Genomic DNA, 14,350 nt, shown 5'->3' with positions numbered 1-14,350 from the left:
TAGGCAGCCATAAGGTCCTCAAACCAAAACAGAGTTCCCCAGATCACCTGTATGTCCAAAACAGATTGCACTAAGTCAAATGCTTATCCTTCCTTTGTGTCCCTGTAGGTATAAAGTAGGTACACCCAGTGGAGATCAAAACCTGCGAACAAGTGTGACATTCAGTAGTTTCAGTTGCTTACTCTGAGCTGACATATGCCCACCTCACCTACCTACTTGGGTAGGAAAAGGAATTGAGGAATGCAAATGCACTTTTAACTCAGCACGGGACGTGGAGGGGAGGAGGGGGTGTGAGACAATCAATTGGAAATGCAGTCCTGAGTGTAGAATTGGGCATATTTGCTATGTTTTCTTGTTGTTCTTATTAATTTTGAGGATAATCAGCGCTCTTAGAGTTGAGAGAAGAGGTAAACAGTCACAAGTTTTTATATTAGAGTTGCTTGCTTTTACCTCTTTTAACAAATATAGGCCCACCTAAAGGGTATGTTTTGCAAATCTACAACCATTTTTACAGTTACTTCATGAACTGCTACAGGCTTTAGACTCTGCAGGGGCTCTTAATGACCAGCAACCATAAGGACAGCACCCAGGAAGCACCTTTTCTCTTTCCTCACAGAAGTTCATGCACTTAAACAGGACAGTTTTCTAGGACAGGTTTACTTTTCTTCTCTACAGACCTTAAGGGGAAGTCTGTAGCATAGCTTTTCCTTTCCATCACCAGTACAGATGCAAGACAATTTGGTATCTGCTTTATTTTTCAGGACATTTATTTTGTACACAGGTGAAGTTTTAAAAGACAAAGTGAAAGTTTTTCACACTTCCCTGAAACCAATGCTTTCTAAATCAACATAGAAGCCTGGTTATTCTACTCCTGCACTTAACAGGTTGCATAGAGTAAATTGAAGGCACTGGAATAACAAGCTTTTTCTGCCACAAAACAATTTGTTTGAAAAGCTTGCATAGTATGAACAGGCTTTGCTGTTTTATATTCAAGGATGAGGCCTTCTCCCATTTCAGTTTTAATTTGTTCGGTATTGACAGCTTTACCAGCATCATTAAAATTAGTACTTAGTCTTATAGTAGCTTTAGGGGGAAGATTAGGAATGACAGCTTTCAGGTCAATTGTTGATTCCTGCCCAAAATTGAGAACCATCAGAAAGACTCTGTCTAACCCATCCAGTTCCCTCACATACACAAAAACATTGCTATCATTCCAGATGTAGCACATCCAGCCCCGATGAATGGGGAGCTCATTGTCGCGAAGTGAAGTTAGCTCTCTGTACAAATTCAGGGTTGAGTTGGACCAGGTCATCTGGATCTGCAACAGCCAGCATTAACAGGGTCATGTCTTTGTACTGAATGCTACTTACCTTTCACACCCACCCAGCCTGCTGAGAACACACCTATTAGAATTCTGTTTTGACAATTATCTCTTATCATATTTGTCTGCAGATCCCACTGAAAAACTGCCTTTTCACATACACTTCCTTGGCTTTTATGGACTGGCAGAGACAGAGATTATGAGGTATGGCAGAATTTCCCCAGCTCTAACAACTTTCTTCCCCCCAGGGTGTCCTTCTAGTACTGTTTATACAGGAGAAATCCACAGCCATTCAAAACTGGATACTGAGCTTTTTTCATTGAGTCTTGTCTACTGAAGCCACAGGTTGGTTTTGTGGTTTATATTTTTCCTGACTTAGATTTACTTTTTCTGTCTTCAATTCTGGTCAGCACTGGGGAACAGCAAAATCTGTTCAATTCACTGTTCTGCTTATGTTAAGAGATGGTCTATGGTTCTTGTTACAAGGCCAGTGCTTTCTACAGTAATAGAAATTAAAAGAAACAAAACAGTAAAACCAACCAGATTCCAAACTGATACTAAAATAGTTAAAAGAGTGTTAAAAGAGCCAAATTGCCAGATCTACATCATAATTGCAGTTGCTCTGCTTAAATTAATGTAAATAACATAGGCTCCTTACTGCTGCAACGATTTCCTTTTCTAGTAGAATTTGTGAGGATTCAGTGCTTTTTATTCCTTTGAGTTTATTCTGAACTGTCAATTCCCACTCAGTAAAAGGAGTGGGAGCAAAGTAGATACCTTAAGATATTTTTAGAGCATCAGTTTGTCAGACAGGCAGATACCTACTTCAACATTGACACTTTGGTAGTTGGGGTTAACAGGTAACCAGCTATTGTTGCCCTCAGTAAAACCAGCATTAACTTTGCCATCCCACTGCATGGGGGATTTCTCTGGAAAGGTCACCTAGAAAATAAAGTGGCGATTAGTATGTTTACCCCTTAAGCAGCATGTTCTCACATCTTCCAAATGATCACCATCTCAGTATTGCTTCCTTTAGTTTAAGTTAAAATTTAATGAGGAGGATGTAATCCTGCTCCAAATCTAAAGAGTAAATAAGAATCAAAACTGTTACTGAAATGGAGAATGGATGGTCTCATTGCAGTGATGGGTAAAATGTGGAATTCTCAAATGGCTCTACCAGGTTTGTCTCCCCTTGCAACAGATGCTTGGATAAAAGTCTACTAATGACAGCTAGGATGTTCTGATGAATATCTAGCCATGCAGTGAGTAAATATATGGTAATGAGTCCTAAGAAGAGATAAAGTTACAATCACAATAAACTCAAATGCTCTTCAGTGTGTCTTCTTTTGTAACCATCACACTTTTCACCTTAGAACTCTTCAGGCTTACATTTGCAAGGGGTACAGTTTGGACAGGATTGTTTGCATTAGAAAGATAAAATTATTTCCAAGTGCAAAAACTTTACTGAAAACCAGCTTTAGCTGATTCAAAAGTGTCATTGTAAAAAGGCTGAAATTCTCTTTCAGAGAATTCAGAAGAATTCTGGAAAAGCTTCCTCATTGTTATTGAGGAGCTGCCAAAAGATCTGACACTTAAATTTAATGATATAAGAGGGCATAGAATATGTTGCACATACTTTGAGTGTTTGTTTTCCATGAAAACTGTTTTTCATACAAAGGGCACTTTTCAATACAATCTGTCAGAACAGCAGCTCAACAAAAGAAATTGTCACTTTGCTTTGTGACATTATAAATAATGGGTTTCTCCTTTTAGTCTGTTCTGAAAAGCAGGGAAAAGAATCCTAAGTTTTGAGCACTGGTAACACTCCCTTTCATCTTTACCTCTTTTAGTTTCTCCTGAAGTATTTTAAATGTTGCGGCTAGAAACTATACCCTGAGCAAATACTCTGTGTCTTTCCATGACACCCATTAATCAGGGAATATTCCTCCTCAGGTTGAGTGGCTCTGCGCTGTTAGAAAGTAGAGAACCTCAGGGCAGCCACTAACAGAGTAAACCTTGAGGAGCTGATTTCTTAGAGGAAATGAGATTTCCTTTTAAATCAGAGAATCATCTCACATCTGAATTGGACAAACCTGGCAGCAATCCTGTGCTTGTTCAGGTATCTTTCCTTTTGATGCACAGCCATCCAACACCACTGGTAATACCACTGGGTCTGACTCCCTAACAGAGACTTTCTACAGTGAAGCCAGCATCTGCCACAGGACTGTATTTTTGTGGTGCTCAAATACAGTCATATGAGAGGCAGAGCTGACCCATTCCCTTTTGTGCATGACCTTTTCCAACCATGCCCATACATCTTAGATAATGAAACACAACACAAGTTGGGTATGATCACAGAAAAGACAAGAAATTACAGGGGCTGAATGTGAAAGCTTTTAAGTTCCACAGGCCAGCACAGTGTGAAATATCTTCACGTTACTTTTAGCAATGATCAAGTGAGCCAGACGCCTGGCTCCCAGGCTGAGGTATCTAAATCCTTTGTAGAAGGGGGTCTAAAAGTCAAATGAAAAAACCCTGCAGAACAAGCAAAAGCTGCTTCTGCTTGCTACCAGCCAATGCTAAGCAGGGCTGATCTGTACTCCCACCCCTTTCTGAAGATGCCTTTTTCAGAGCTTAGGCACGCTATGGATGACTGTGGCTTAGATGCCTTTGCAGTCAGCAGGAGATGGCAGGTGCAGCTATGATCTGTCATGAACTCTGATTTCCTTTAGTAGCAGTCAGGAAATAATGGATTTTGACATAGAAATTATGATACTTCCATGGGAGGAAGGAGAAAGTGTCTTGGTTCCTCTCTCCTTGGATAACTGCAACACACTTCCCCTAACCAGTAGCCCAGGCCTGGTACTGGCACTTGCTGCTCTGGCAGAGGACAGAAACTGGGGACCAGGACTGCAATCTAGCAGTTCAGACACACATCAGGGCCTTGGTTCTGGTTTCTAGCCTGGCCGCGTGCTGTCCAATGGTTTTGCTATGGGGAACACAGAAAACCGTCTAAACAGTGATAGACTGGTTTGGTTAACTCAAGTTCTGTTTCTTGGAACTAGCCAACAACAGGATCAAAGTTTTTATGCTCTTCACTTACACTTTCTGATGCGATGTTCTCCATGCCGATTTCTTCACCGTAGTAAGTTACTGGAGTACCAGGGAGGGTTAAAAGCAGCATGTTCATAACATTGACATACTCTTTCCCAATCCGAGAGGAAAGCCGAGGAGTGTTAGGGCTTCCAACCTGAAGAAAACATCATTTGTTAAACACAAATGTCCATGCAGATGTGAAATTGGTTAATTTTAACAAGGTGGAAGGGTTTTTTTTCATTTTTTCTTTGCCCTCCAGGCCTATGAGGGCACCTATCTTCTATCTTGGTGCCATTACAAGCTTCTGGCCAAAATAGTTTAGCTCACAGAAGCCCTGGCAGGAGTGAGGAGAGATGACAAATAACAAGTCTCCACAACTACAATTCCCCCCAACTTCTGACATTTTCTCTGCTGTCTGAAAGTGGGGCTTGTTCTGAAAAGATCTCTTGAACAGCCCAGATGTGCTTGCCCTCAGCTGCCAGTTATGTTCTTTCCTGGCCCCAGGAGGTTTACAAAGTTCATTGCACTAAGTCAGCTTATAGCCAAAGATAACTGTACTGATCCCATCCTTGCTGGTGGTTTAAGCCAATGCCCCATTGAGGGAGAGGCATGATCATAAATTCCCTTCTGTCACCCTTGCATGGGGAGCGTAACTTAACCAAAGGGCAAAGCAGCGGGCTGGCATCAACGACTGTGACTACAGCAGTAGAGACTTTCACATGGTTATCTTCTGTAGCCCAGCCAGGGGCTTAGCCTGCTGCTGATCCCACTGAAATCAACTGGGGAGGGGAGGTTTCTATCACCATAAGAGGAACTATCACCCATAGGTGAACTATAGGAACCAGCTCTTCCTATAAGAGCTGGTCTAGAACTCTTACCACCCAGTTTGGCCATTTTCCTTCAGGCATGTTTTTCATCCACAGATTGACAGCTTCAAAAATACTGTTGCCTGATAGATTTTTCATGTTAATTAGGTTGAAATTGAAAGGAAAATCTGCTTCTTGAACAAAAGTTTTTCCATAATATGTCATTGTTGCTTTCATGTCTTCCTTGTCATCGCCATCAGAACCCAGAAATCTACAAAGGAGTATACAAATACCATTTTTGCACAGAGCAGAAAGAAGCTAGGAATGCTGCTGGGCATACATATAAAATAACACTGCATTAAGAATCCCATTCCCCATCAAACAAAGATTAATACAGAGAAAAGTATTTTGTAAAGCAGACAAGGAGAAATTCTTCTTGGAAACTTCAAGAGTCAACACAAGGCTGTAAGTATCTGACCGAAGACTTATCTTTCTGAATCCACATCCACACACTCCATTCCAGCAATTTCCAAGTTTTCCTTTGGAGAAAAGGTCCTGGGGGTCTCCGAAGTTGAACATGAGCCAGTGATGTGCCCTTGCAGCAAAGTTGGCTAACAGTGTCCTGGGCTCCATTAGGAAGAGTGTTGTCACCAGGTTAAGGGAGGGAAAGTGATAGTACAGCCTATGTACCACTAGTTGCATTTGAGGAAAAAAACTTTTTATGGCATATTATGATATTAAAAAACAAAAATCAAAACAAAAAGACACCAACACCATTTTATTCCTAGCAAGAAGCTGATAAATATTAGAGAAAAATTAGCTGCCTGCAATCATGATTACCTGTATCGGCCAGGTTCTCTGCTGAACTGATTCATCGTGTGACGGAAGCTACGGATGATATCGTGCACGCCAACTTGTGTGGTTGTGTAGTCATGGTAGAGTTGGGAATAGGCAGTGATATTCGCCTTAAAGAAGGATACAATATTTCCCATTAGTTCACCAATATTTCAGGTTTCAAAATTCTCCCAGTTCTTTCCATCTTTTCCTGAGACAATGAACCAGTCCAGATCCATTTTAACTGAAGTGACTTTAGCATACTAATGCTAACAGTGCAGAGCTGAACTGCACTTGGACCTCTAAAGATCCTCTACATCAGCAGAGGGCTGATTACTTTGTATTCCACCCTTCAAGAGGGAGGGCCCACTAACTGCAGCGCTAACCAACTGAGCCCACCTGCAGCAGGCTCCCCAAACACAACCAATCAACTATTAAAATCACAAAACTGGTCTTTTTAGACTATAAATTGCAAAGCAGATTATCTGAAACAGAATATTGAAGGTAACAGTGTCAGAACAGAAATACAAAGTGTGTATGGACCAATTCTCCTCCAAAACATGGTGCTCCTGCTTGCAGGTATCTCACTGACCTACACCTCAGCTCAGGGGCTTCTTTTTGTACATGCTCCTGCAGAGCAAAGAGCCACCCACCTTCCAAGATACACCACTTATCAGTCTTCTAAAAGTCACAGTTAAGAACAAAGAGTAAAAACATACACGCTCTTGCCCCAGTAGCAAATACAGGACGAAAGCAAAGACACAACATATACATTACTGGATTCTGGGACTTGTTCACTAGAGGCTCATCTCGGAGATGCTTTGCTTCTAGAAGATACTTCACAGAGCTGAAACTGAATCCATCAATCCCTTTGGCAAGCCAAAATTTGATGATGTCCTAGACAGAGGTAAAAGTTGAGAAGCCGAAGTGAGCCCACCCCAGTCAAAACAGTATATACTCAAAAAGGAAACTAAACCTGTTAGGTGGTATGAATATGTAACTGTTTGTTTTGTAATTTGTACTTCAAATTTTACTAGAAGTCAAACTGAAGTCTAAATAAAGCATGTCTTGTTATTTCATCCCATATAAAGGAAAAAAGACTGGCCTGCAACTTCCCCCATGGAGACCAAAGCCAGGCCATGCCTCACTAAAAGCCATCAAAACAACAGGGCTCAGGCTAAGTGCTGCTGTTGCTGAACACCCATCATGGCTGCACATAGTTAGAGCGCATTGATTCAGATATGCAAGAATATGCTGTTCTGCACAGACCTTGTGCCATTAATATTCTTTTTACACAATAGAGCTCTTAAAACATTTGATGCAATTTTTTAATGTTATTTGCAGGCTTCTTTGTAGATTTGTAGGCACATGGAAAATTATTTTACCCAAGTTAACTGCTTTCAATTCCTAATTTCACTATTAGTAAAATTATACCCTACTTCATTAGCTATTTATTACTATAGTTTTAGTTGCTCTAGTTCTAAGCTACTCTAAAGTTCAATCCCTCCTGGGCTGTTTCTGTAAATGTTCTTTTAGATCAGGTACTCTGCTATATCCGAGGACAAAACCTGCTTTTTAAACACAGCCATTGAATTGCCTTTTTTTAACGTGGGACGTACACTTGTCTCAGTGGGCTGGAGCAGAACCAGTCCACACGCCAGCTTCAGAGATTTTAGTTTGGCAAATAAAGACTCCATCTTGCTGAGCTGTACTTTCTCATAGAGCCATGCTGAAAGCAGCAGCTCTCATGTTGTCTGTCCAATGCCAAATCCACCAAAACTAATTCCTGCTTACACGAGTGCTCATCACAGAGGCAGCACCAGGTATCAGCAGTGCAAGTGTCGAGTACTGACATCGTACTCATTTGTGCAAGAAAGCCACAACGTGCTGGCTGCTAAGTTTCATTGCCCTGTGGCTAAACCAAAGACTTGAGACTCTCTGGAGTCCATTTGCTTGCTGCTCAGTCCACCTACCCTTCTGAAACAGGGCTTTGAATTAAGGTACTGGGCAAGGATTATTCTTTAGCATGCTGGAGCAATTAATGATGCTCATAAGCATTTACCATAGGTTGGTGTTACCAGGCCAAACTTCATAGTTTTCATTTCATCTCTTTGCATAGGAAATGCAGCATCCGTTTGCTACTGGAGCTTCAGTAACGTCTCAAGTACCCCTAAAAATCAATTTAGCCAGGAGCATTGAAAAGTATGTGCAACGCTAGGAAAAAAAGATGCAAGCAGCAAGATATGGTGGTAAGTATCAAGGCAGACAGGTTACTTGTGGAGTTCTCCAAGGATCCCTCGCAAAAGCAGCCTCATTTCATGCCTTCACTAACAAGAATGTGTTTCGTTTCTCCATGTGTATGTGGGGGAGGCCCCATAGAGACAGAGACCAACACAGACAAAGTGGGCAGCTGTGAAGGCTTCCACCAAAGAAAGGCACCAGAATTCTACAGTAGAAAGTAGCAGACACTGAAGGACAAAACCAAAACACTTGAAGTAGCTGATGGGGTGCAACTTTTAGGGGGGAAAAGCATATTAAAAAGATTAAAAGCAGCAACTCTCAGATTCTCCATGTTCAGGTCCCTGCCCCGTATTTTAAGGAATTCTACACTTTCTGCCGGGAGCTGTGGTACAGACAGACGTGAGGTTTCATCAGAGCACCACCACCTTGCCTTGGTGAGGCACTCTTGCTGTGATTGCTGTCCATCTGTCTCCACTGTAAAGTCATCAGGGGCGCAGACAGACCGAAACTCACTATCTCCACTTATCCACAAGCCCAGGCATTCCTTGTGATTCAAATCAGCTTTGTCTCGCTTTCCCGAAAATGCAAACGTCTCTTTGCTAACACAAGGTGCCAGCCCCACATTTAACTGGCTAATTCACAGCTCCTTTCATCAACAAAGACTTCTCTCTTTACCTTCCACGTCAATCCTTCCACTAACTGTTGTTGATACATCCAAACCCACCTAAGTGCCTTCATCCTTGGCTATTGACTAGAGCTGAAAGCAGTTAACTGCTTCCTGGGAGCACTCATGTTGGATTATCTCAGTAACAGCACCGACTTCAAAGCAAGTAACAGCAATCCTGGGACACAGAGAGAGAAGAACCTATACCACTGCAAGGTTCTGCCCAGACATCTTTTCTGTTCAATTTGTTCAGTTCTGGCCATCCACCGGTGAGAAAAGCCTATGAGGAGTAAGTACTGGTTAAACAAAGGGATGAAGAGCCCCTCACTTCAGGAAAGACTGGAAAATCCCAGCCCATTTAATCTATCTTAACAAAAGCTTAAGGTGGATGTTGTCACAGATGGAAAATAAATAAGCATAAACAAGAGTGAGAACAGCTATTTGAGCTGAAGGGCAGGTTTGATTTATAGACAAGTATCAGTTGTCTGCAGCTAAGGTTAGGCTGAAAAGCAGGGGGCTCCTGAAGCATCAAAGCAATTTTAAGATAGCCTTTAGTGGGAAGGGGAAAGGGGGCTCCTTTTAAAGTGCAATCTCCTGTTCCAAAACCCCATCAAGATCTTGCCAGGCACTTGTGAGAGCAGGGGACTTCAGAGAGGAAAAAACGCCATAGTTGTACCTTTGTAAACTCCAGAGGGCTGTAACAGCACCCTCTGCCAATGCTTCCGCTCAAGGACAGTTTCAGTGGTGTGTTTGTTTGCTTTTAAATCAAAAAGACTCAGAGCAGAGTAGCTCCGCACTGGAAGCATTACAGCACAAACCCTGAGTTGGCCTTATGTGCTTCCTGTTTGCCTGGAGACCTCTGTTTCAATGGCTTACATGCCCTGCAAGCCTTGGGTTTCTTCCAGCTGTGTTTGTGCTACAGAACTGACAATCACCAGAGAAACGAAGGGCAGAAGTAGCTGCTTTGCTGATGGCGCAGCGGCAGGGTTCGTACTTACATGGATTTCTTGCTGGACAGCGAGGTTGTGGAAGTTTAAGTCCGGCTGTTCTTTCCCAAACTGATGAAAATAGCACTGCTCCCTCACATCATCGAACTGCCAGCTGGAATACCCATAGACACTCACCTGCTCGGGTAAGGGAGGAGGATAATCAGCAATCCCAGTCTAACGAACGTGCTCTTATGCATACACTTTAAGCCGAGGTGCATGTAATAAAGCACCAAATGTCTCATCAGTGGACTAGATTTTGAGTAGGTTTTGTACTTCTGTTTTACATTTCCCTCTCCCAATCATTGCTCTCCCTTTAGCTGTGTTTTACCACATGTATCTGCTGCTCAAGGTTCTGTTTCATTCTTCTTTTTTCTTTAAGTAGGCTTCCACTGGGAATTCAGAATAGAGGGGAAAACACGGGTGGGAACTTTGCTTTTGGAATTGTTTTTCCTAAATCTTACCAAAACCAGCTTTAATTAACTGAGCTTTCTGTAGTCTGGTATTACCCCTTTGAAGCACCAACAGCAGTCAGCATGGCAAGATGTTAACTGTCAAAATCTCTGTAATAGAAGATTCCAAAGGCTAGGATAGATCTTAAGACTAAGTTTAAAGAGAAGTCACACAAGCTGGCACAAAATGTTCATTCCACCTCGTTCTTAGAATGCACAAGCTCCTGATCGTGCACCCATCAGTTCAAACTTCAAGTAAACACATTTGGAACAGGCAACACACATTCCGCCCTGATCACCTCCAGAGGAAGGAAGAAAGCCAAGAACACACTCATTTTGTTTCCTTCCCCACCAACCGTGACTGCAGGGGAGCTGAGAGGGAGTTTCTACAGGGAAGCACCCAGTCACAGAAGGGGACACAATGACTTGTGCACAATCATCCTCTTTGTGTTTAAGGAGTGAAGTTTAACACTGAGGTAAAGGAACACAAGCAACCTGTTAAATTCTGTTTGAAGGAGGAACCATTCACCCTAAGATGGTTTAAATCTTGACCTGCACTTGCTCATTAACATCAGTTTGTACCTCCTGCAGGCGTTTACAACCCAGCACACACTGTGGCCGCCTGAATCCAGCCTGGTGTTTGCATGTTTGCCTCCGGTGCTTACCCAGTTGTTTGGAGGAGTGATGGAACCCGCAGCCCGGCCGCAGTCCTGCCAGATGTAGTAGTCCGTGTACTTGCCAGTGCGATTGCGACTCAGCTGGAACCATGGGTGTTTGTCGCTGGTGTGGTTCGGTATTAAATCCATTATCACTTTTAGCCCTTAAAAATCAAACCAGAAACCAACCATTACATTTCAGACAAAGTTCACCTCTTTTTGTTCCAATGCAGTAGCACAAGTGATTTTGGTTCTTACATCCCAGAGGTCTGGCAAAGGAGAGAGGCAAAAACACCCCAAAAGCTCCAAACTACCAACGCAGACTACCTAGAGCCTGCAGGCAGCTGCAACACATCTGGCTGGTACTGTTCCCCCAGCCCATTGCTGGGGAGGGAAAGAAGGGGCAAGAAAAAGAGTCAGATTTCTGCTGTTAAGAACCATTTCCATTAACTCTGGCTTCATACCTGTCTCCCACACCTCCTAGATGGGAAAGACACCTCACCAGTCTAAGCATCAGTGAACACATGTTCTTCCTCACCCTTTCTTAAGACTAGACAGTTCTTGTAACCCCAGGTGTTTTGGGGCCTGGCAAACCATTTTCCATTCCCCCTATAGCTGTAAGGGGAAACACCTTTGGGAGCAAACCATTTGGTCTAAGGCATAAATGCACCAAGGATGCAGTCACAGGAAGGAAGCGTATGTTCCCTCCCAAGCCTGTAATTGTTTTTCTGTCTGCTTCAGAAAGCAGCCATCAGTCATCAAATTCAGTCAAAAGCAATCACATCTCAGCCCAGGCAATGGATGCCCACACCATACCCACCAGGGAGCACAGACAGCACATCAACCCCAACGCCCGTGAGCATCCTCAATGGAGAGCATGACTTGCAGAGGACAGAGCAGCCTGACAGTGCTGTTGTAGCTCCCTGCACCTTCAGCCCTGCTCCCAGCACTACCCCAGTGCCCATGGGTGTGAAATGGCAATGGCAGGGCTCATGTTGCTGTGGAGCTGATGCAGACTTGTCACTGGCATCTCCATCTGCCTCTGCTCAACACCACCATGGGGGAATCACCAGATGCGTGAGCTGAAATCTCAGATCACAACCCAGCGCTGTGAGGTGCACCTGGATGGTCTGAATGAATGCCTTAATAGAGTTGTTTTGCTCAGAGCTGCAGCTTACCTCTGTCATGGATGGCTGCAAGCAGGTTCTCAAAATCCCTCATTGATCCAAACATGGGATCAATATCATAGAAGTCTTCGGCACCATACCCAAGGTCTTTTAAGGGGGACTTATAGAAAGAGGTGATCCAGATGGTTTTTATATTCAAATATGTAATGTGGTCCAGTTTTTCTTGGATACCTGTTTAAAGGAGCAGAGCATCGTCTGTTTAGAAAAGACAGAATATTCCTGTTGAAACAAGTTTGCTGTGGGCCCCCAGTCAAAGGGGGTACACAGGTCCCTTGGATGCACAACCATCCCCCGTTTTCAGGGGCGCCAGGGCAATTGTGGTGTTTCTTCAGGGATACAAGATCACAGAATGGAACCATTCAAAGCCACTTTTACAAAGGAGGTAAAGCAGGAACTGAAGAACATCAGATCAGACCAAATCTCTATTCTGCATCATAAAAATATTCATAATTTAATAAAGTTAATTCTCACTTCTGGAAAACTCCCGTGTTTTGTTAAAATGCAGCAACAGCATTTGAAATGCTTTCCCATTGCAAGGCACAGCCATTAATCCTCGAACCCCCCAAAGGGAAGCCCAATTTTAATGCAAAGATCCCAGGTTTTCCCTGCTTTAGGAAAGGCCTCTTATGGAGTTTTTCTGTTGTTTGCTGTAAGGGCACCTCACTGCAGCCTCCCCTAGCATTTCTAAACCCAAATCTTTCCTGTCTTCCTGGCACATCACTACTGGCACAGAAACAGTTCCTTCTCTTCACTTGTCAGCAGTGTTTGGAAATGGTCCATTATAGTGTTGATCCTTCTCTTTCTCAGTCTCAGCTAAGCTACTGGTAAGTGGCATTGCCTCCTGTTATGGGGCACACCTTCTCAAGGCATTAAGAGCTCAAAAGGCCATGAAGAAGAAGTAACATATCATTCTCTCCTCTTTGTCAGTTCTATATCCCCCCCCCACACACACACTTTTCCTTAAGGAAATGTTGCCAACCCAGCACTGCAAAGTGCTCAGCACCACCTGCGCTGCCTGACCTCAGTTTTGTGGGGATACTTCACTCTGATGGTGCTGCTTCTTGCCCTCATCCCCACCTCTAAACATGCAAACTCCAGGCTTAGACTTAGCAACTTGAGCAAGCAGCTCCTATATTTATTCAGGACAGTATGAGTTGCCATTAATGATTAGTCAAACAACTTTCCTTCCCTTCTCCATTGGGGTGGCTTTCTCTAGTGGACTGTATGGTGATTTTGTAAATATATGTATGTATATATATAGTATGGTGATTTTGTAAATATAATTATATGTATATATATATATGCATGCATACACAGATATATATATATATACACACACACACAGACAACTGCTACATAGCTTTGCACATACCAAGAATGGAAATTCACGCACCTTTCAGATCCCCATTCCCATCCATGTCGCTGTCCTTGAAGGAACGAGGATAGATCTGGTAAATAGGACCAGCCTGCCACCAGTCAAGGCACTTTGGAGAGAGAGCAATAATGGCAATCGTGGCGCATACAAGCAGGACAGCAGTGGCAATTATGAGCCAGAAGAGAATCTCCCTGGTGACTCTGTACTGGGCTTGGCTGGAGAACTTGAGCAACACTTCCTTCGGCATCCCTGCATAGGGCTTCAGCACCGGCTCCTCCGTAGCTGCTGCATCCACATCAACAGTGCACGCTTTTGGCACTTCTTCTTGGGTACTGGAGTTGGTCCCCTTGTCATCAACAGCCTCATTTTGAACAAACCCATTGTTCTCCACACCCCCCTTCTCACTCAGCTCCATAGGTAAGCTCTTTGCTTCCTCCTCAACCATTTCACTTCACAGGTCTTGTCCTAGAGACTCTGGCCACAGCACAGAGGTGTTGCCAACACACCTTTGTTCGGTGAAATGAGAAGCAGCATAATTACCCCCTGGGTTTATAATCAATCCTGACCGCGTGGACAAAGTTCAGGAAGAGACAAGGAGGGCAAAGTGCTCCTGATCTTCTGCATAGCAGGCATCTCCAGCGAGATAACAACACACTGTAAGAATGTGCAGTCTTCCAGGGAGGTACTTCCAGGGGTTACTGCTGCTCTCTCCAGCACACCGAGCTTCCTTTT

General features: G+C 43.4%; 1 protein-coding gene across 1 annotated transcript; it reads right to left on the bottom strand.

Moving 5' to 3' along the window:
- Positions 1-721: 721 nt before the first annotated feature.
- SLC3A1 (solute carrier family 3 member 1) lies at positions 722-14,110 on the bottom strand. Its single transcript, XM_061367192.1, has 10 exons — positions 13,637-14,110; positions 12,235-12,414; positions 11,066-11,220; positions 9,961-10,086; positions 6,835-6,954; positions 6,064-6,188; positions 5,296-5,494; positions 4,425-4,571; positions 2,147-2,263; positions 722-1,318 (listed from the first exon to the last, which is right to left on the bottom strand). The coding sequence occupies exons 1-10, from the start codon at positions 14,061-14,063 to the stop codon at positions 878-880; spliced, it is 2,037 nt and encodes a 678-aa protein (XP_061223176.1). The 5' UTR covers positions 14,064-14,110; the 3' UTR covers positions 722-877.
- Positions 14,111-14,350: the final 240 nt, after the last annotated feature.

This window comes from Neopsephotus bourkii, unplaced genomic scaffold, assembly GCF_033783945.1.
Source record: "Neopsephotus bourkii isolate Nb327-2 ecotype Australia unplaced genomic scaffold, CSIRO-AGI_Nbou_v1 NB_1373, whole genome shotgun sequence".
Lineage (NCBI taxonomy): Eukaryota > Metazoa > Chordata > Aves > Psittaciformes > Psittacidae > Neopsephotus > Neopsephotus bourkii.
This window is presented reverse-complemented; position numbering and strand designations above follow the sequence as displayed.

What these genes read in the sequence shown, in the direction of transcription:
- SLC3A1 (XM_061367192.1), bottom strand. Translation starts at nt 14,063, where the DNA reads ATGGTTGAGGAGGAAGCAAAGAGCTTACCTATGGAGCTGAGTGAGAAG. An exon ending in TGGGAATGGGGATCTGAAAG is followed by an intron (nt 12,415 to 13,636) that starts GTGCGTGAATTT and finishes TCCTTTAAACAG; the next exon opens with GTATCCAAGAAAAACTGGAC. An exon ending in GAAAATGGCCAAACTGGGTG is followed by an intron (nt 4,572 to 5,295) that starts GTAAGAGTTCTA and finishes TGTTTTCTTCAG; the next exon opens with GTTGGAAGCCCTAACACTCC.